Source organism: Passer montanus, unplaced genomic scaffold (genome assembly GCF_014805655.1).
Source record: "Passer montanus isolate IOZ18808 unplaced genomic scaffold, ASM1480565v1 scaffold137, whole genome shotgun sequence".
NCBI lineage: Eukaryota > Metazoa > Chordata > Aves > Passeriformes > Passeridae > Passer > Passer montanus.
In genome coordinates, this window is record NW_024360608.1 from 529,688 (window position 1) to 551,131 (window position 21,444).

At 45.1% G+C, this 21,444-nt stretch overlaps 2 protein-coding genes across 6 annotated transcripts in view; one reads left to right on the plus strand and one right to left on the minus strand.

The window, feature by feature from the left end:
• On the plus strand, nt 1-16,499 carry NRIP2 (nuclear receptor interacting protein 2). Of its 3 annotated transcripts, XR_005626565.1 has the most exons (7): nt 1-270; nt 4,789-4,965; nt 9,385-9,467; nt 9,901-10,028; nt 11,902-11,954; nt 12,768-12,912; nt 16,366-16,499. XR_005626565.1 is itself a non-coding variant. In XM_039699689.1 (6 exons), the coding sequence occupies exons 1-6, from the start codon at nt 40-42 to the stop codon at nt 12,858-12,860; spliced, it is 765 nt and encodes a 254-aa protein (XP_039555623.1). In that variant the 5' UTR covers nt 1-39; the 3' UTR covers nt 12,861-15,395. The 3 variants fall into 3 exon arrangements, 2 of the variants coding, with proteins under 2 accessions (XP_039555623.1, XP_039555625.1); XM_039699689.1 differs by lacking the exon at nt 16,366-16,499 and having other exon boundaries at nt 12,768-15,395; XM_039699691.1 differs by lacking the exons at nt 11,902-11,954; nt 12,768-12,912; nt 16,366-16,499 and adding an exon at nt 11,830-11,863.
• ITFG2 (integrin alpha FG-GAP repeat containing 2) overlaps nt 15,540-21,444 on the minus strand; it is a 14,335-nt gene continuing 8,430 nt past the window's right edge. For 2 of the 3 annotated variants that reach the window (XM_039699678.1, XM_039699677.1), the window contains 2 exons: nt 21,008-21,181; nt 15,540-20,860 (listed from right to left, as the gene is read on the minus strand). In XM_039699678.1, the coding sequence (XP_039555612.1) occupies nt 20,706-20,860; nt 21,008-21,181 (329 nt within the window). In that variant the 3' untranslated portion in view covers nt 15,540-20,705. The remainder of the gene's footprint in view (nt 20,861-21,007; nt 21,182-21,444) is intronic. The other variant, XR_005626564.1, reaches the window with a different exon arrangement.

Consider the following 21,444-nt stretch of genomic DNA (forward strand, 5'->3'; position numbering starts at 1 on the left):
AGCACATCAAGAAGGACCTGTTCTGTCTGAATCTTCACCATGAGCACAAGGAAGAGCTGCCCCCTGCCACCGGGGCAAGGAGACCAGGAGGAAAAGCAGAGCGAGGGTACTCCCGACCTGGAGAGACAGGAGTGTGAGATGGAGCTGAGGAACAAAGCTATTCTGCAACAGAAGAGGCGCCTCAAACAGGCTACCCAGTTTGTGCACAAGGACTCTGCTGATCTGCTGCCCCTGGATGGCTTGACAAGGCTTGGCACCTCCAAGGATCTGGTGAGTCCAGTGGGATCCTGTTTGGGAGGGGGTTCCCCTAATAGCTTTCATTCCAGTTGGGAACTGCTGGCAGGCTTTGTGAAAGGATCATAGGTTCAGCAAAAATGAAACTTCCCTTCAGGATCATCTAGGGGCAGGTCAGAGTAAGGGGAAAGAATCATTAATCACTCATTTGCTTGCATCCATATTCTTGTGCCTCCCCATAGGAACCAAACTCCTCAGGCAGGCATGGACTGGAAGGACTCTCCAGAATCCAAATTTCCATTCATTCAATACCTATGAGTATGTATGTTCATGTGACATGTATGTTTCCATGTGGGACAACTCTGAAAGCCCGATGTATTCCTGCATGATCCAGCTCAAAAGCAGAATGCTTCCTGGACTCAGCAGGGAGGGAAGTACAATTCATGAAATTCTGAGAGAGTTATGTTTGACCTTGTCACCTTTTTGCATTTTTCTCTCTTCCCCTACTCTCTGGATTTATGGAGGGGAAAGCAAAGGGCAGGACTGCAAACCAGACAGGCAGGCAGATGCAGTACCTGGCACTCTGGATGACTCCTTTGGGGAGGAGGCAATGGAGCGAGGCCTGTGGGCATCTCCTTGTGGTGACGTGGATCAGGGAGCATCAAGGAGGGAGGTCTGTTCCAGCAGCCTTGGCAGCCTGTGGTCTGGAAGGGCTTCCCTGAGGCTGGAAGCAGATTCCCACAGGATCTATCATTGGCTCAACTGCACACATATTCTCCTTGCTCTGGCAGTTTTGCTGTTGAGCTTCTCTCCACTGTAGAATTAAACTGCTCAAGGATGTGGAGGTCTAAACCATTTTCCCAAAAGAGGGCTCACATCTGGTTGTGATGGGGACACAATCACTTGTTCCGTCTGCGACAGTGGGTGTCATAAAAGATCTTGTCCCTCCCTGCAGTCTGTGCTTCCCTCTGTATCCTCAGACAATCGCAGCAACACCACAGATGCTCTCGTGTGTGTGCCTCCAGTAATTTCCCAGCTTCCAAGGCACACAGTGGCACAAGGGCACACGTGTGGGACCTGGCACTAATGGGAGCTAATCCTCCTTGCTAAAACCTTGGCGTGCAGTGGCTTGCAGAGGGGTCAGTGCTACGTTCCTGTGCTGGCACATCCTGCTGCTCCCACCACTCTTCCCGCAACTCCCTCAGCTCCCTCAGCAGCTGCTGGAGTCCCTGGCATGGCAGGTCAAGGCGGCTCCTCCAAGGCCCCCTGAGCTGTCGCCTCACGTTCTGCAGCTGCAGTCACGGCTGCGAGTGGGGACCCGTGTGGACTGTCCCTCTGGAGTCACGGCTGTAGAGCGAGAGCCGTGGCACATCAGTGCTGTCTTGGCCAGGAGCAGGGACTCTCCTCCCCATGGGGAAGGAGCTCTGGCCATGCAGGAGCCTGGAGAGCCAGTGCTGGCCCTCGGGGCCTGAAGCGCTGCACCTCCAGCACCCCGCGGAGCACAGCCGGGTGTGGCGCTGGGCCCGTCCCTGGGCAGGGTATGGGGACGAGCCACTTCTGAGACTTCTGGTGCATGTTTGCTGACCCCAGCCACAAAGGTAGGCAGAAACACATCTGCCAGCTTTGCCTTGGGATTGACTCCTATCATACTGTGCCTCAAAGCGACAACTGGTACCCTGAAGCCCCAAGGGGTTCCTTGAGCAAGATAGTCCTTGTCTAAATCACTTGCCACAAGCAGCTCTCCTGCTGGAAATAACCATTCCAGGCAGGAGAACTCATTGTATGCCAACAGTGTTTGGTCACTGCAACCCACTGCAAGCTCATGTTTGGTCCATAACAGAATAGCTGAAACATTTTTACCACGGAGATAGGGAGCAGTGAATAAAGCATGAGGTGTTTTTCTCACATGGACATTTTGCTATGGTGTTAGAGGGCACAAAATAAAGTGTGGCCACAGTGCCATACCTGGGGTTAATGTGATACCTCTGTTTCTGCTTTAACTTGGAGCAAAAGAAGAACCAGGTCTTAGATTTCCAAGCAGGATTCAGCAGTTCCTGCAGCTCAGTGGGACACTGTGATACTGCTGTGATGTTTTGGGCGCTGCAAATCAGAGTCCCAAATATGCTTTTGGCTTATTTTTCTAGACATTTCTCCAGTGCTATGAAAACCCCCTCTCTTTTTCCTTAATTATCTGGCTCCCTCCTGAAGGACAAGAACACAAAAAAAGGAATGTACTGAAAATGAAGCAGCAGTAGGATGTGCTGGAGAGTTTGATTTGGGGAGAGAGTAAAACACCCCTGACTCCTATAGCACTTACACTGCCCAAAACAGGTCTCCATTGACAATGCCAGAGACTCCAGCTGTGGCAGCTCCATGTCCTAAAACTAGAGCAAGGCCTCGTAATTTAAAATAAAATACCCACTTTCCACAGGCTGTTACTTTTTGCCACTCTTTTCTGTGTATTCTGCATTCAGCTTATGCAATGCATCCAGAAGTGCCCACATTTTGATGGGCCCATCATATCTCATATAATGAGTAATTATATATTTCCGTGGAGATCTCATGTTTCCACATTTGCAACAATAATCATGATCAGTTTTGGTTTTTTTTTAAATGAAAAAAAAAGAAAAGCTACACGAGCTAAAATATTCTGGAAGTACCAAGAAGGTCTGAAGATCTGGCTTCTCACCTCCCAAAAATCAAGATTCCCAGCTCATACAAAGTTGCTAATCATAGCAAGGCCTGGAGTCTTCACATTGGAGAACCTGAATCTTCCCTAAGTTGCACTGGGAATCTTCTTTGATCCCTCTAAATGCCCTGAAAGGGCATCCTTTCCAGCTCACAGCTTACCATCCTCTAACTCTAATTGTTTCTGACCAGTCCAAGAGCTACAATGCCCTCTCCACTTCCCCATCTCACTGGTAAGAGAGAAGACAGGCAGGGCCCTGGGAGTCTGCTCTTGAATCAGATGCCTCCAAAATCCCAAAGCTCAGCTAATCCCCACCAGCACTTGGCCTCTTCCCTGCCTGAGTGACAAGAAGGGGACAGAGGTGGCAGCTGCAAAGAGATTGCTCGTTCTGTGGGAAAGGTTGCAGGAAGGGGGAAAGGTCCTTTGCATGCCAGATTGTGAGAGGCAGGAGGGAGGATGGGAATTTGGAGACCTGCTGTTTGTTCCCTGCCCTTTTCCCACGGCCCAGATGTTAGCTGGCAGCCAAACTGGCACGGTGCTCAGAGTATTTAGGGAGCTAAGCACAAGGGCCAGCTGTGCTGTGGGCCGGCACAGCAGGCTGGGAAAAGACCAGGAACAGAGGGATATTTTTACCCCATTTTTTCAACTGCTGCAGTGTTTCTCATGCAGCATCTGAAGGATCTGACTCTCACTCCTTGAGTGGCGTGGAAGCAGAGGCATGAGGGACTTGGCATCTTGCAAAGAGCAATGCTGAGTGTGGCCAAAGAGCCAGTGACAGCTGTCCTGCATCAACCATTGGGCAAATCAGGGTGCTTCAAACTGCAGCTGCACACTTCTCTGGCCTCAGATCTCTGGTCACACATGAGGCTAGTCTGAAACACATTAACCCTGTGGGGTTAATGCAGCCCAGCGCATTGGCAGGTATGGTCTAGTTCAGGTGTTTGGCCTGCCCATTGACAAGATCCTGCATCAAACTGCTGCACCACCTGGGAGATGACTTATTTTTTTCTTTTTCTTTAGAAAGATAAAAACAACTGATAAGATAAACTGAAATAACTGAAAGATAAAAACTACTTAAACTGTAGCACAATAACTGCTTTAGATTTTTTGCCTTTCTTCAAACAGGCTGTTATTACTGGAAATGCCATGGCCAGCCCAGAGCAGCTGCACTCATGCAGAAGGGCCATGGGGCTGAGTACATGGAGAAAGGACAAAGCAACAGGCATATGTTTCATTGATGTTGCCCATTGTTGATTCAGTAGCTGTGCAGGGACTGGATGGATCAACAGTGGGCAAAATCTAGAGCATCTGATGGTGGGGAGCAGAGATGGACTCCAAGGAACATTAGAAGCTCATTTTAGTTTCCTCCTCAGAGAGCTTCCTGCTTCACTACAAATAATTGCTTATACACCTAAAATATCTGCAGTCTGCCTTCTTGCCCACATGTGCATGCTGTGTTCCTCGTGCCCTCCCACACTGGAAGGTGTGAGTGTGCTGGTGGGATGTCAGCACACACTCAGCAGGCAGTGCATTGCATTATGCTGAACAGGAATGAGACTCTCCAGTGCACGTTTTGCTGAAGGAACAGATATGTGCGGGGAGAGCATGCATCAGGCATGTTCTTCTCCTCCACTAATTGCATCCCAGAGACCTGCCTGTCACAGACATCCCAACATTTTAACACCAAATTAGCAGCTACCAAAAAAAAATATTGGGATTTAAAGAAAGCTTTTTCCATAAGCGTGTCTTTCATCAGGACAATCAGTTGGGTCAAGCATTTCCAGCCTGCTTCCCTGAGCTAGCAAATATCATTGTCCTTAGCTCCATACTTAGCTGGGATTTCTCTTTCTTTGTGATGGAGACAGCAGCCTCATAGTGTGGTCCAGCGGCGCCTCTTGGAAGGCAACCTGAACAAGCTGCGGGGCGAGGCCAGGGGTCAGTCTGCACGGGTTCAATCTCCACTGGCAAAAGACCAGGATGAAAAGATGGAAAAGGGAGAGGACAGGAGAAAAGAGACTTCACCCCTGCTAATACAGTGCCAGGTAAGGCAACAACACAGTGCTGCTGATTTCACAGTGATGGCAAATGCTCAGAGTTCCAGCTGCCCCCCTCCCAAGGGCCATGGTGAGTTATAAATTGCAAAGCCAGCTGCAGACAAAAAGAAGAGATTTCATGCATGGCCTCTCCTAGAGTCTGGACGCAGGTTTTCCAAAAGCCAGAGGAAAGCCTTTCTGCTACATGACTTCTTTTAGTTGCCCATATTTGAATATAAATTACCTTCATCACATCTCTTTCCTTTGAAGGCCAGCTTTCCCATGATATGAGGTATTTTGTAACTGTATGGAGAAGTAAGGAATGTCTCCTTATCACTTGAAGACAGGTGCCTCTAGTTGTTTTACATTTAACCAATTCCAGTCTAGTCTGATTCTCTCAGGTGTCAAAGGAGCTCCTCACAAAGTGGCTAACTGTGCTCCAAATTAGCACAGCTGTATCTCTTGATGGAAGCAGTATTTTTAGCTTCCTTTTCTTCTTATATCCTCCTATATACAGCAGAGCACACTGGCCCCTGCAGTTAGAGAAAGCACATCCAAAAGCTGTGGCCCACGGACGAGAGCTGGATGGTTAGAGCTGCCCAGTAATTGCAGATATGAGACTCACCAAGACACAGACCTGTTGTACAAAACCCATTTTAAAGCTGGTTTTAGTTCAGTTACCCGTCCTAAAGAATGTCTCCCATATCCGAGTGTAAAGGCTACACTTCCAAGAAAAACATGTATACTTTTGAAAATTCATTTAGCACAATAAATTATAATAGCAACACAGACTGGTAGCAAGTTTCTGAAAGGCTTAGATCAGGTATCTCAGTACCAAGCAAAGCCACTGTTTGGTTTGTTTTGCAGCCTTTACTGCTGCAGTTAGGCATTGCTTACCCTGGATTTTAGACTTTAATATGGCTGGGTTAACATAACCACACCTGGGGACAGACTAGTAGGATGAATGGCTCTCAGGGTAATTTCTCCAATTACTTGGAGCCTGTTTTTGAGCAAGTAAAGGTGTTTGTTTTTCTTTAATAGCCGCTCCTTATTGTTCTGCAGGAGGCAATTTAGTGATAAAGGGTGGGGTTTTTGCCAGGCATGCACACTGAATAAGGACAGGCATGTACAGGTGTTGTATCCCAGGGGCAGCAGCTAAGTCAGCGTTACAGTCCACCAGGCATTCTCTTTTGTGTTTCTAAGGCACTGAACCCCAGCTGTCACCCACATTTTATTTTCCCTCACAGAGGAAGGTTAATGAGCATCACAAGCAAGGAAATAGACCTAACACTGCATGTAACTCTTCCTGAATACTGCACAGGCTTTTCTCTCTTTTTCTGCCCTTATTAGGAGCCAGTCACTGTTTGTCACACTTGATCTTACAATGAAGGAAGGGAAGGTCTCCTCCCCTTCTTTTTGTCTTGCTGCTTTTGATGTTCACATTTAGGAACTTCAAAAAGCCTCTGCTGTCAGTAACAGAGCTGTGGCAGGAAATAGGATTCAGGCTGCCAGTTCATTTGAACCAGAGAGGTGAGCTGGTACCTTTGTAGATCTGCTTGATTACAGTGCAGTTTTTTTAGAAATGGAGCACAGCCCCAGAGAAGTCTTTTTTTTTTTTCTCCTGACTCTTGAGAAAAGCTAATCTACCATTTACATACAGGCAAGTATGGTGAAAATCTCAAAGTGGTAACAAATGCATCACCTGACTTGTAACTGAATTTGACTAGGGAATAAACCCAAATATATGTAGACTTCAGTGGTACATGGAGATTCAGGCAGTAAGTGGTTTCACTCTAACAGGTTTTAGTTGCCCTGTGTCTAAGGCCTTTTAAGTCCCAGAGATCACAGACAGACCCAGTCTATAATAGTTGTACTGCAGTCACTCACCCTCCTATTTGCTTAGGTGGGTTGCCCAGGTGGTACTTTAGCAGAATTGCCCCTTTTTGTAAAAGTTTTTGAAGAGCACTTTAGAAAACTAGTCATGACTGGCCTATATCTGCAACATAAAATCAAGCTGTTATGTCTTGTGGTGGGGCTTGTCTTTTGTTGACTTGGAAAGAAATGCTAAAAATTTCACTGCTGTAGAAGGCCAGTTGTACTCTACACCAAAGCGACCTGGGATTTTGTTTGCTAAAGCAGCTTGACTTTGGAACTGACATAATTTCAGAAAACACAGCTCTTTATAGTGATTTTTACTGATTCCCCTCTTTCTTGGAAATTCCTGTAATTAATATTCAGATAAAAAATAAACATGACTGGTAGTAACAGACTTAAAATTCTGGAGTAGAGATGAGAGTGGGTAAAGTGATGAAAACTCCTCCTAGTCCAAGAAGCGTTGCAGTGCTTATGAACTGCCTACATGGTATTTTTGGTATGTTGGACCAAGGACTTTCCTCAGGCTCCTGGTGAGTTCTCTAGGGAGATGGTTAGTGATGAAGAGCTGTTTACACTCAATGAGATTAAATGTTGTTTTCTACAGAATAATCACTGTCCTATTATGTCCTATCAAGTCTCTAACTTGCAGATTTCCCAGCCTGCTCTGAAACAAAACTCACTAATCTGCCTAGTGATACAGCTTAGGTTTATTGTAACAGCAGCAGCTCATGCATCTCAATCTGCTGCTCCCAAGTGATTCCTTAGCAATTGCTATCCACGCTCCAGGTCTTGTTTCTGAGTAGAAACGATCTGGAGGCAATGTCTGGCATGCACCTTCACTCTGTGCTTTCTCTTGCCTCTCTGCTTAGTCTGGCCACAGCCTTTTCAGCCAGGGCTGATGTGTTGGGGAGGACGAGGCAGCACAGACATTGCAGAGCTCTAAAATCAGAAGGGAGACATTTTGCCATAGAATGGTTTGGGCTGAAAGGGACCCTGTTGGTATTGTCTGTTTGCAGCATTCCCGTATTTCTCACAGGAGCTGTTTTCTTCTTTCTCTTTATAAATACTCACAGTTAGCATATTTTTGAAAATGAAGTCTTGGAAATAGTGGATGTAGCTCTCTGTGATGATTAATAATCATACACAGGCTTAGATAAGAAATCAGGAAATTGAGACATTTTCCTTGACCCTGCTGGTGCTGCACTGAGTCCCTCATGTTGGTCTGCTTAAGATGTTCAAGCATTTAAACTTGTCGGGACTGAGCAGAAGAGTAGAGAAGAAGTGGCAGGTCTGTTGCTGCTGCTGAGTGGTTCATGTCACAGAGTGCCATAGTGGGTGGAAGAGAAAGAATCACAGGAAAAACACAAATAATAGTAGGAATACAATGAGCCCCCCAAAAGGAAAATTTTGTGGGTGAGGTTTTTTGGGTGGGTTTTTTTTTTTTGGGAAGTGGTGTAAAACAGAGCTTTGAAGAAGTAGGCCATCAAGAATAGGTATTATTAGGCACCATAGGTAAAGATGTATTTTGTAGATAACAGCTACTCCATCTTTTCCAGTTCCTTTACTAAGTCCTGTTCCTCCTTTTTTTTCCTTTTCCTCAACCTAATTCTTATTGATGTTCTTGATGACCCTATGTTTTGAGACCCCTAAAATAAATGTGACCTGCTGCTACTTCATCACCTCAGGCCTGCCATTAAGGATCTCTCTACAGAGGGGACAGAAAACAGATGGCAACCTTATCTTCTTTTCCCTTTCATGTGCAAAGGGGTAAAGAAATTAAATGAGCAAAGCACTGGGAACTATTCCAGTAAAATCATGCACAGGTTACTTGGGTGCAGGGCACAGTCTCCCCCTTTGATAAATGACACCAGCTGTGACTATTGCAATATCATGTCTTATATCCATAAAGAGCTATACAGGAATATGATGTAAGCCCTACACAAAATATTCATCTCTTGATTAGGTTGTGTCTTGGATTCAGGAGTCACATGGATTTGCCATTTATCTTGGGAACTGCCTTAAATTCAAGCTCATTTGAGGTGCGTTTGTCCTGGGTGCTCCTGCTACTCCTTCAGACTTCTCCCTCTGGCAGCTTTTCTACTGAGGACTAACATTTAGCCCTGAGACATTGTTCCCTGCAATACCAGAAAAAATGGAGAGATGAAACCCAGAAAAACTAGCACATGTTTGTATTCCTTCAGAAACTTTTGCATATTACTTACTGTTCTGCTAAAAAAGTCCATGTTGGTTTCATGAACAAATTCTTGAACTGTGCATCTCTTGACTGGAATACTCTTAAGTTAAAGTCACTAAGATAAGTGTCTGCACAATCAAATACAAATGAAGGAAGACAAATTCAAAAAGAAGTGTTTGAGAGTGATTTGCAGAGCACTGGGGAAACCATCTTTGTCTTGGATGAAACTCTTACCTTCTGACTACTGCCTAAAACACCACAACTTGGCTATGTTGCTCAGAAAATCCAAATCATACTGTTGGAGGAGTGAATATGCCAATTTTGAGCCTATAGTAATTATCTGTTGTTGTTTTTTCTAGTGCCGAGGTCAGGTACTGAAAGCGACAGTTAACACTGGGTGTCTACCAAACCTCATCTCCAAGAGGTGTTTAAACCAGCTGGGGTAAGTCTTTGCACAGTATAAAAGGAGGGATGGCTAAAGGAAAAACCATGGCAAGAAGCCAGGCACTCTTGAGTCCCAGCCCCAGGGATAATGACTGGCAGTTTTGCAAGTGCACATGGCTGTTGAGGAGAAGATGCAGAGGGTGGGCTACAGGGAAAGCCATTAGAGCACTGGCAAAGGTGTGTGCAGACCCCAGACTCTGAGGCAGAGCTGTGCAATTCTGTCTGCATGTACTGCAAGGCAAAGCTGCCCAGCTGGTGGCTAGTGCTGAGATTTTGCTTGTTGAATCTGCCTCCAGACATATGGCATGAAAGAGATTCCCCCTCTTGTGGACCTGTTCCCAGTGAGACCCAGAAGAACTGCCATCAGTGAGAAGTCCTGGTTTTCCTCCTCTTCCTCCACTTGAGGCAATAACACCTCTTGTGTCCCACAGGCTGGAAGAAGTGTCTGCCATGGACTGTGGAGACCTCTCTCTTCCCATCCCCAGCGTTGTTGGTCGAGTAGAACATTTGGAATTGCAATTTGGCCAGGAGGCAGTGCTGTGTTCAGCACTGGTTGTAGGTGAGAGTGCCAGCCCCTCGTCTCCCTTGTTTCTCCTGTGTCCCTCTTGCCATGCCAAAGGCATTTAAAAGACCTTTGGAAAAAACATAACATGGTGGAAGGTTGGTGATGTGGCCACATCACCAACATCACCATACACAATGAATACCCTCAATGTAACCAAAGGCAAAGGGCATAGGAAGAGTACAGAGAAGACAAAAAACATTGAAAGTGGGGAGAAATTAGGTGCTTTTTCAGTCCTAACTAAGGATATGAAAAATTCTCATTTCAATTCTAAAATGGCCCTTTCACAAAATTCTGCAGATGGCTTAATATTCTGGTGCCTTATGTTCTCCTATGGAATGGGCACTTGTATCCCTGGCTGGGTGGAATTCATCAGACAAAGTAACAGAGGGTACAGCTTATTTCCTAGAGTGCTTCTCTGTGTGCTCTTCTGCCTCTGCTGCAGGGAGCACCCCGAAAGAACCTAGAAGCCCCAGAGTGCTGAGTCTCCTACAGTGTCCTGAAGCAGGATCTTGTGAAGGAAGGAGCCATAGGAGACAAGATCAGGCCAGGGAGCACTGAGGCAGGCCCAGAAAACAGCAGAAAGGCTGCATGTTCTGCATTACATCAAACTGTGCATATGCTGAAAACAACGTGATTGTCTCTTTTTCCCCCTGTTCTTTCTCCCTATTAGTCTTCCAGCCTTACCTTCTTGCTTTAATCTGTTTCCCCATCTTCGATGAGTCCTGTTCATCTTCCAAGGCCTCCCTTGCTCCCTCTTTTCATGTACATTCTTTCCACATTCCTAAGTTATCTAGAAAGAGCTTCCTCATTTTACACACTCCAGCTTGTTCTTTTTTCCTGGTTTCCACTCTGCTTGTTCTTGCCCTTCATGGGAAATCTGTATTAGTACTAGCACAGGTGAATTTACCTCATAGCTACTACTTACTACACGTTTTGTTGGAACATGGAAATGGCTGCCCGGAAGGAGCAGAGTTGCTATACCTGTGTCTTACATCTTCCTGTGCACACAGTGCTCTCACTTATGTGGTTATAAATAAACTATAAATTACAGCCACTGGTTACAGAGCAAGCAGGCCTCCAGGAGACATGTGAAGTGTTAATGAAATTACAAGTGGCTGCTGATTACTGTAGACTCTAGGACCTGGGAATTCCCCTTAGCTACCACTTTAACCCCTAGCATCTTCTGTTTGCTGACACTGAAGACTTGCAGCAGTTACAAGTAGGACAGACAAGTTACATGGAAAAAAAAACCTAACAAACTTAATAAAATTATTTAATAAGATCAGTTAGATTGCAGCCATTAGGTGCAGGCTTTGGTCAGAAAACTGAACGAATAGCCTGCTTGCATGTGACCCTTATCCCCTTTCCTCTCCATTTTCCCATGCTTTTTCTCCCTGATTCATCGTGCTGCTTACCTTCTGCCTTTTGCCCTTCCCTTACACAGCCCATAGTAAGTTTCATGGGATCTCACAAGCCCCTTCTGATATCTCATTAAGTTTCAAACTGTCACACAAACCCCCTCAAATTTATCTCACAGTAGTCATGATAATCATGGTTTCCTCTCTTGTCCGCTGCAAAGTTCATTTTGACCATCTTCAGGACTGTGCCTAACAGCTCCTTTAAAGGCTCATCAGTGAGTAGCAGAAGAGAGAGATTTATTATTGTCACTGCTATCATCTGCTTGTTAATGTTGGTGTGTTTAACTCATCCTTTCCCTTGTTATTTTTTATCTGCTTTATATTGATTCATAAACATTTATGAATCAGATGTTCTTGTGTTTCATACCCTTTTACAGGAGAGACACACTTTCTTTAACGAGGCAGTATCACCTGATCTAAAGCCTGATCAGTCTCTTCTCTCTTCTCAGATGATGAAATGCTGGAGTTTTGCATTGGCCTCCAGACACTGTTGTCTCTTAAGGTAAGGAACAGTTCCTTGCTTATTGCTAGGGCTCCTCTCAGGAAGCTCTCCCAGATCTGGTTGTTGTAAGCATCAGAATTACTTAATGTCCAGGTCTCTCAGGGCATTGCTTGTCACACAGCTGCCTGACTGGGTGCAGTATGCTCTGAGTCACTGATTCCTTTCCAGTCCTTCTTAAAGGTTTTAAGAGAGAAAACACTCAGTAGGATACTATCACACTTCCCATTCTCTGTACTCCTCACCATATGACATGTAAGCAGCAAGAGGAAACTGAAGAGGAGACAAGAAAAGGCACGAGTAAGACCCATGTGGCCCTTTGAAAGCAGATGAGAACAAGCTGTGCCTTTGCTTTAAGCCAAATGCAGCTGTATGATACATTCAGTGTCAACATTTGCTGGCCATGAGTGGAAAGAGTCCTTTTGTCAGCTTGGCTCAGGGTCAGTTTTTTGCTGAGCCTGGCTCCTGGGTGGCTCAGGATATGACTGCAGCAAGCTGGCTCTGGCCTGTCACACATTTGTGGCCACATGCCAGGCTCATAAAACAGGAAAAACAATGGGTTCAAGGGCTGAGTGATGTGAGCACATCAACTCAGAGAGGGTCATAGGAAGAAGGGAGGGAAATGGCCCTGTGAAGGGTTTGTAGATGAACCCCACTACAGGCAACTGGAGCAAGGAGACAGCATGTGGGACAGGGAAGGAAAACTGTAAGGTCTCTGCAAACCCAGAAAGGTGTTACAGGTTCTCCCCAGTCATAGACATCACAAGATTTGCTATCTGAAATGTACAGAAAATAACTGTCTATCTCCTTCTTTAGTGTTGCATCGACTTGGAGGAAGGAGTCCTGAGATTTAAAGCACTGAGTGAGGAGCTGCCTTTTCTACACGCCTCTGAAGAACCTGGTCAGTGACTGGCTGCATTCCCCATGTCTGGAGACTTGCTGCCATGAGAGAGAGATGAGGGTGAGGCTCCCATGCCCCTAACCTTGCTGAGTTCTAGGCTGAGGCATTCAATGGGGAGTAAGAAAAAGGCAAGTGGGTGCTTGCACTGGGAGTGCCTCAACTTGAGATATCGTTCCTTTCAGTGGACCCTCTTGCTTGTCCTGATGTGCCGAGTGGGCATTTTGTTCTTGTTCTGCTATTTGGCCCTAGTCACTCTAACTTCTGGTTCTGTAATAAATTTATGCTACCCCTTTAATGACTTTACAACACACTGTTCACAAGAGAGTCTCTGTGAACAATCTCCAGTTGTTCTGTTGACAGGAGAACAGCGTTTTCTTCAAAGACGTCCAAAGATTACCACAAATGTTTCCCTTCTTGTTGCCTCAATGCCAGCGTACACCAATCCTGTTTCTTTGTCAGAAGGGCTCTGTTCCCTTTGTCTGTACTCTGGGAAGCTGGATTTTGCTGCTTTTTGCTGGCTCAGAGCAGAACAGAAGTATTTTCTTGGGAAAACTGTGGCAAAAACAGTTTTAGAGTTCTAAGTTCTAAGAAACCTTTGCAGAAATGTTGAGTGCAGATGCCTAAAGCACTGACAGAGGCTTGGGCTTTGCCATTGCATCTCTGGGCACTAAGCTATATTATATGAATGGCAATGCTTACCATCTCTTGGTGTATACCCTGTAACCAGATTTACACACCCTGTTCCTCTGGCCAGGCCACTCCTCTCTGCACTCCAGCTGCCAGAGCTGCATCCCTGCTCCCTCTGCTGCCTCATCAGAGATCCTGCCACTCAGTTTAAATGCTGTGATGAATTACAGCACCGAGTCTTCTGCTCTGTCAGCTCCTTTCCACCAACTTGAAATCCAGTGATTAAACACAGACACATCATCCGCCTTGAGTCCTGGCATCACACAGCCCATCAACTTGGCTTCTCTTGCACCAAATAAGAATTTGTAGTATCAGCTCAGATTAGAGAACTGTGAACTCATCTGGAATGTTAAAGGTGATTATTAAGTCACTTAACAATTGGGTTTATTTAATTTCCTTAATTTCTTTTTAATTTCCATATTAAAGCATAGCTATATTAAACACGCATAATCTATTCTTAACTAGCTCTATGAAAAATGCACTAGATCAGGGCTAGCTCCATGCCTCATGGCTACTGATACACAATCCAAACTGCAAAATATACCTTTATCCACATTTAAAAGGCTGTGACAACCTCATTTTGCCTATTTTCCTGGACTAAACACTGCTGACTCTCTTCCTTTTCTATCCAACTGGTCATTGTCTCTGTTGTGGTCCTCAAAAAATATGTGTATGCATTTTTGCGCCTTTTTTTTGTGGTTTTTTTTTGTTTGTTTTGTTTTTGGTTTTGTTTTTGTTTTTTTTTTGTTAGTTCTTTTCCCTACAGCTGTACGCTGTAGTTTAACACATGCTAAGGACATCAGAGTAAAGCCTGGCTGATATGATTTTGGATTGACAGTTGGCACTGCTGGCATCTGCTGCTCCCACAAGGAGCAGCAGACTTTTACTGTTACTCATCATACCTTGCAGCTTCTGATACATTCCTTGACTTCTCTGCCACTCTTCTACTTGTGCATCTGTTTCTGGCTGCATGAACTGCTTTCCATGAATCTCTCAAGTGACACCAATGGTTCTCTCATTTAGTCAGGAAAACATGCCTGCTCCATGAGCCTGTCTTCCAAAGTAGCAGTAATTCCTCCTGGATTTGTATCACTTGCATGCCTGACTGGACTCTCAAATCTCTATCAAGGGGTCTAGATAGCTCACATTTGTACTCAGCCATCTTGTATTCTAGCTGCAGTCTATGTGGTGCCTGGGCCAATTCTGCTGACAAAATCTTGCTTGTGATAGACAAAACACCTGTTGCTATATGTATCAACTCACCCGGTTTCCAACTCCCACTGCCTTCTAAAAAGAGCATGTAGAACAAGGGCAAATAATCTATACATACAGATACCATGTCCATTAAAATCTTATTAATTTCTATGATCCATTTAAAAAACCCTCTAAATCACAACCCAAAAGCTGACTTTAGCCCTAACCCACACAATAAACCCTAACAATGACCCAAAATCTAAGATGTAAGGCACTAAATCCTAATCCTAAATTTTACCCCTAAAACAAACTGTAACACTTAATGCTAATTTTAACACCTAAATCAAATCTCCACCTCCTAACTATAAAACATAGCATCAAAAATAACCCCCTAAATTTAACACTGTAATCCCAACATTTACCATGTGACTTTAAACCCAAGACAGAATCATAAACACATTAACTACAAACCCTAATCCCAAAACCTAACCATAATCCCCAACCCTGAATTCCAACCACGAAGCTAACCCCAGCACCTAAATCTAAACTCCAAGGCCTAAAACTAACCCCTAAATCTAAACCCCAAACCATATAACAAAACGTAACCCCAACTCCAAACACATCCCTAACCCTACACCTAACCACAACCACCTAACCCTATCTGATAGCTTTCATCATTCCCACAAGGGGCCTCACTTCCCTCCAGAGCGCCCTGGGGCTTTTCTGAGTTTTGCTTTGCCCTGCAAGGGGCCCTGCTCCCTTTCAGAGTGTCCCAGGGCTTTTGCCAGGCCCAAACAGGGTCCTGCTTATCACCACAGGGCTTTTCTTGGGCTTTGCTGGTGCCCAGGCAGGTCTCTGCTGCCTTCCAGAGTGTCTGACAGCTTTTGCTGGGCTTTGCTGGTGCCCACAAGAGCATGGGAAGTGGAGAGCCACCAACAGCTCCAAGTCCTGGCCACTTCCTCATTAGAGCAGTGCCCAGTGTCAGTTTTGCAGCTGGGCTCTGACTAGGGCAAGGGTGTAGGAGCTCTCAGACCAAAGCCAACAGGAATCTTTCCAGTGATTTAAAAGGAGTGTTGGATGGGATCCTACAGAAAACTGCCATGACTTTCAGTTGACAATTCTGTCTTGACTACTGCCTGTCACTTGCAGCCCTGCAGATACTGCACACTAGCTGCTGCTGGAATTCACCAGGTGCTGTTCCTACATGTCTGTCTTGGAACAACTGCTGTTGGTCATATTCAGAACATCCTCCAGCCTTTTTGAAGCCTTTCTGTTGATCACATGCCTCATATCCTAAACCACTAACAGTTCAGGCTCATCTGTGAATTAATGTGCTACAGTAGGTGAAAATCTCCAGCCCTCTTGTCTCTGCTTAGTGACTCCTTCTTTGCATCCTCCTTACCTTCTGTTTACACTGGTAAATGACAAATTCCTTTCAAAAAGGAATTCTTTCTCTTTCAGAGAATCCTTTTAACACTTGCCTTGTACTCTGGCTACTAAAACACTCCCATATTGTGCTTTCCCATCTTGTGAGCTGTTCCTCTTTGTTGTAAACGACTGCATGCATAAATTCTCAGATACAGAGAGGATGTTTCCAAGAAAGCACTAAATTAGTGTGAGTTCTTTTCTCAGCTCTGAAATCAGCTCCAGGGCAGAAGACATGCTCTTCACCTTCCTCCTGTCCATGTCAGCTGAACACACAGATCCACTCAGTAGAAGTCTCTTTTGTCCAGACATTGAGGAATCTGTTGCCAACAGTTATCTTGGAACCTCCCCATCAAGCTTTGCTGCAGGCAGAACTTCCAGAAAAAAACCCATTTATGTGACTAAATGAGAACTGCAGGTCATGATGCCATGGCAGACACCTCACTTCAATCCATTCAGTCTAATCCTACAGGGCCAGTACCTGCTTTCCTCACCAACACAGCTCCTGGTAGGTTTTCATCTCCCCAAGTTACTTGGCATAAAATGACACACTGTTACTGCATTTCACATGTGCATTCTGAATTCCAGCCCACAAACATTTTTCTTTCTCCAAAGCATTTTTGCGTCGTTACATCTGAAGCACAACCTTCATTGTGAAAGAAGGAAGTCTTGACTTTAAAATGTGATTGTAAAATAGGACTTACAACGTCTCAAAGAAGCCAACTCAACTCCCAACTACAAACATGGTAATTTTTAAGTCTTCCAACACTGGGAAGCACAGTAAGTAATTTCTGAGTGGGCTGGCCAGGCTGAAGACCGTCTTAATTGTAGTTTCTCTTGGAAAAGCCTATTATACAGATATACTTCCCTACTCCCAATTCCAGTCTTCTCTATTGCTTTTGGGAGATAAAGGGAACAAAGGAATAATCTAAAGGTCTTTTTCACTGAAGATCAAAAAATGCTAATACTTTCATACAGAAAGCAGAAGTTCAGTACAAACTGCCAGCTCAGAACAGGACATAGGCACATCCTGAATGTGTCCAGTACTGGATTCCTTGTGATGAGGCCTGTCCCTTCAATATAAAAAATGGAATGTTATTATTTTAGGGATAATCTCTTTGAACCACCTTGGTGGTCAGTTCCTATCAGGGCTGCTTTCTAATAGAGGGCACAGCAGCTATGGAAAAGCCTGCAGGGATACACCTGCCATGGCAAATCTCTGGAACAGTGTGCAATACACCCAGGGGTGGGGAAAAGGACTTCTGTCCTTCCTGAGAACATGCACTCTGCCAAAGCCACAATCAGGACCACTTCCAGGAGCTTGGGGGTCATTTGGTTTTGAACAGAATGGGAGCTGCAGCCATACATATTCCCAGAGGCTTGCTCCTTCTTTTACTACCAGCAGGTGAGCAATGGCATTGAAGACCATTTAGCCACATACCTGTTTGCATTCAGTGCTCCTTTCAAAGACTCCAGTGGCACATGTCAGGATACACCTAAAGAGTTATAGAAATAACTAAATTATAGCAGAAAGATCATTTAAACAAGGGCAGGGATAGAGAGCAGGTTTATGACGTCTCAGGAAAATAAGGCAACCCCATCCCTTTATTTTTTTGCTAGTAAATTGAGCATCAGAACCAAAGCCAAGAATCATTTATCTGCAAATACCCCCAGTGCCTGAGAACACTGTCAGACTCCTCACTTGCTGTGTGCTGGCACTGGGACATGCAAAGGTGTCCTGCAAACGCTGCCCTGTTGAAAAGTTTCTCAGCACCAGCAGGTTATGCCAATCTGCTAGAGTAGGATACAGCAAACATTTTCTGCTGTGTGGGAGGGAACCACTTCTAACTCCAACTCTGCAGCTTGTGTCGGCTGGCAAGGACAAACAGACACTTAGTTACAAAGAAAGTATAATGTAACTCCATCACTGCAGAGACAGAGCCTTAAGTGGCTCCTTTCCTGAGAAGATGGACACTTCACAGAAAAACTGTTGCCAGTAAAAGTAGCCTGAATAACAGATTTCAGGAAGTATTTGGCACTTAGGAGTTCAAGGCAAGAAAAAATAAGGAAAGCCATCTTTTGGCTAAGAACGGTATAGATGTTGAGTAAATGCTTCTGTAGATACTTTTCATTTTCTCTTGTGCACAAGGGGCACAGGAGCAAAATGCATCTGCAAGTTATTATGTGCTGCACACAATATGAAAATGTCAGGGGAAGCCCTCAAATGTTAGTATTTTTCCTCTCCAATGGTTTTTAAGAGCTGAAATGTTTTGGGGAACAGATGTTTTTGTAGTGTCTGTATTTTCTCACCCCTGCTTTTGACAGTGTGCATTGCCTGGGCTTGCACAGCAATTTTATCCTCAGGCCAGCAAAAGAGGGTTGGGATGCACAATATTTGCAAGGCTTTTGCCCCATTTTCTTTTAAAGATGGTTCCTAGAAAAGTGTCATCTCTTCCTCAGCAACTGTATCCCATTCTTTCTCAACAATTAATAGTCCAACAGTGGATCAGTTTGACCTTCCTTTCTTGGAAATTATTCAACCTGTACAGCAGTTTGTTTTGCATAAAACAGTTCCAGCTATATGCACCCATTTGTACACCCCTTGCGCTTGTGTTGCTAATAAAGATTTATATTTGGTGTTGCTAATAAAGGTTTATATTTGGCATGGACAGACAACACTTAGTTGTTCTGTTACGAGTGCAGGCCATCCTGTTTCCCTGCCAGGCCCTATTTGCCAGAAGCAATGGTGATGATTCCCGTTGGGATGGGTGGCTGCACATCTCAGTGTCACAAGAGCTGACAATTTGTTCAGGTTACAGACTAGGTCTGACAAGCTTCAAGACAAACTCCTTGCTTCAGCCCACAAGTAGATGGCCCCTGTGGTATCAGCTCTCCACAGCTCACAGACTCCAGTCTTGCCGCTCTATTATTATTAGCTTTATTATTACTCAAAAGGTCCTACCCGAAGGGTCCAGTTTTACACAAGCACTAAGTAGGACAGGGGAACATTTAAAAATGCTTTTCAGCAAGGCCATTAAAATGGAGAGAAACTTCTATTGCAGTTAGAGAGTCAGAAGATACAGAGGACTAAGAAGCAAGCTAGCAGGTACAGAGCAGGTCACACCATTTCACTGCTCCATGCTCCAGCTTCCACTGCTACCAAATGCAGAGGACAGCACTGTCCTCTGTAAAGCTTATATAAATCTACAGAGGGAAACTGCAAAGAACAGCTAAGGTTTATTATGTAAGATCCTGCCCTTCTACCACAAAGGGCTGCTTCAGCAATGGTCACTTTCACCCAAGGGCAAGACACTCCTTTTCTCTATACAAAGCATTTTCTCCCAGCTAGGGCTGCCCTTGGATATTTTGCAGAGTAAAGCACAGCAGGTTTTCAACTGCCTACAGGATCTTTAAATGCTGCCACTTGCTCCAGATCACTGAATTGTATTTGCTGTGACTCAGGCTGCTGCAAGGGCGAAGGGACAGCTCCATCCATCACCTATGTCCAATAACACATCACATAAGTGAGAGGGGATAATCGACGCAAGCCAGCAGGTAGGCCTGCTGCCCCTTTCCTAACAAGCTGAATTAGGCAAAAAACAAGCTAAGAGAGGGAAAAGCACAGTAACAACAGCATGTGGAAAGGTTCATGCCAGGGCTTTTGCAAATGAGCTCCCCTTTAGCAGACTCCTCGTGCCAGCCAGTGTGACATCACTTCCAGCCCACCTCTTCCAGTTGTGCAGGACTCAAAGCATAACACTCTCCACAGCAAGAGGCAAGAGTGGCATTTCCACTGCTTTTTGTGGGATGGCCAAGCTCTCATAGCACCACAGATCCACAATTAAGTCAGACTGGTCTTACTGACCACTTCACAGCTGTTTTGTTAAGTCACAGCCTTCTCTGGAATCACCTTGCCCAAGAAGATGGAGACAGGCAATGACTCTTGACTAGAGCTGGGTTTGCTGTATCTGCTCTCTCTCCACACCTTAACAGTGCAAGTTGTGTATGTCTCCAGCTATTCAGAACTGCGAGAAACTGCTTGGCAGAAGAGCAGCAGCAAAGCAAAGACAAACAATGCATGGCTCTACTTTAAATACACCTAAGTGGGAGAGAAGGCCCATGCCTGCACCCCAACCCAGTTCCTCCATCCCCACTTCCTGCACTGTGATCCTGCTAACAACTCAGAAGTATTCACTGAAGTACTTCTAAGTATAGGTCAAAATGGAGACTTGGCTCAGCTGTTGTCTCCATCTGTGACCTCATTGCTCCTTCCCAATGGCCAGTGGAGCACTTTAGTTAGTGAGGAATATGGAAACTGGCAACAGAAGGCCTGTGTGCACGATCCTTGGCCCTTTCTGTTCTTGTAGCTGCCTCATCTAAAGGCAAACCAACCCACTACATACAGGCAAGCCTACAGCCAAGAACATCCCTTCACAGCCTGTAGACCCTTTCCTGTTTGGAAGTTTTCACAAGATAGGGAAAGAACAGTCATATTCATCAGATGCTTAATTCCAGCTGCAGATGAGCTTGTGCTGGCATTAAAGATGTCAGCCTTCTTGTTGTAAGGGATCCTGGATGCCACTGCAGTGGGCAGAAGAATCTGTTCCAGCAGGATCCTGTGAGGGGCTGCTGAGATGGTATTTCTCAGGAAAATAGAGTGTTCTGTGAATCAGGTTTCTGACAGCATCAACATCATTTTTGTCTAAGGAAAAGAGAGAAAACCGGTTGTTAGGCATTCTCACCAGGCAGTGTGAAAGGCTCTTCCTCAAGAAATACTCTGGTTTCCAGCATGTCATCTGCCACCTCATCCTCTTTCTTTCTGTATGTCCTCCATGCTTTCTGCACTCACCTATATCCAGCTGCTGCAGGAGACTTTCAAACTCTGGGTCACCATCCAGGATTTTCAATAGGTTGGTGGACTCCATTCTTTCCAGCTGCACATCCCAGTAGATGTAGATCTTCTGGCTGAAGCTGACATAAACAAGGCAGGGACTGTTGCTCCCTTCTTTGCATGCATAGAGGCCTGCAGAAAGGAGAAGTGTAGAGATCTGACTACTTCCAAAAGGAAAGAGAAAGCAAGTAATTGACATTTCATGATGAGGTACCAAAGCTGTTACCAGAAAACAGCAAACACCTGGGCAGAGATATCGGCCTGGGTACACAAAGTCCCTTTGAGACAATCCAAGAAGCTGTCTCTGAACCACATGAAGCTTGGGGATTTGCAAGCTGCTTCTTGCAGGTCTGAAAGAAGGGACTGAGCAGAGCCAAAACAGGCTGCTTCCATGG

Excerpts from the sequence above, each read along its gene's own strand:
- NRIP2 (XM_039699689.1), top strand. The coding sequence starts at position 40 with ATGAGCACAAGGAAGAGCTGCCCCCTGCCACCGGGGCAAGGAGACCAG. Across the intron at positions 271-4,788 it reads TTGGCACCTCCAAGGATCTG|CAGCCTCATAGTGTGGTCCA; the intron begins GTGAGTCCAGTG and ends TGATGGAGACAG. Across the intron at positions 10,029-11,901 it reads GTGTTCAGCACTGGTTGTAG|ATGATGAAATGCTGGAGTTT; the intron begins GTGAGAGTGCCA and ends CTCTCTTCTCAG.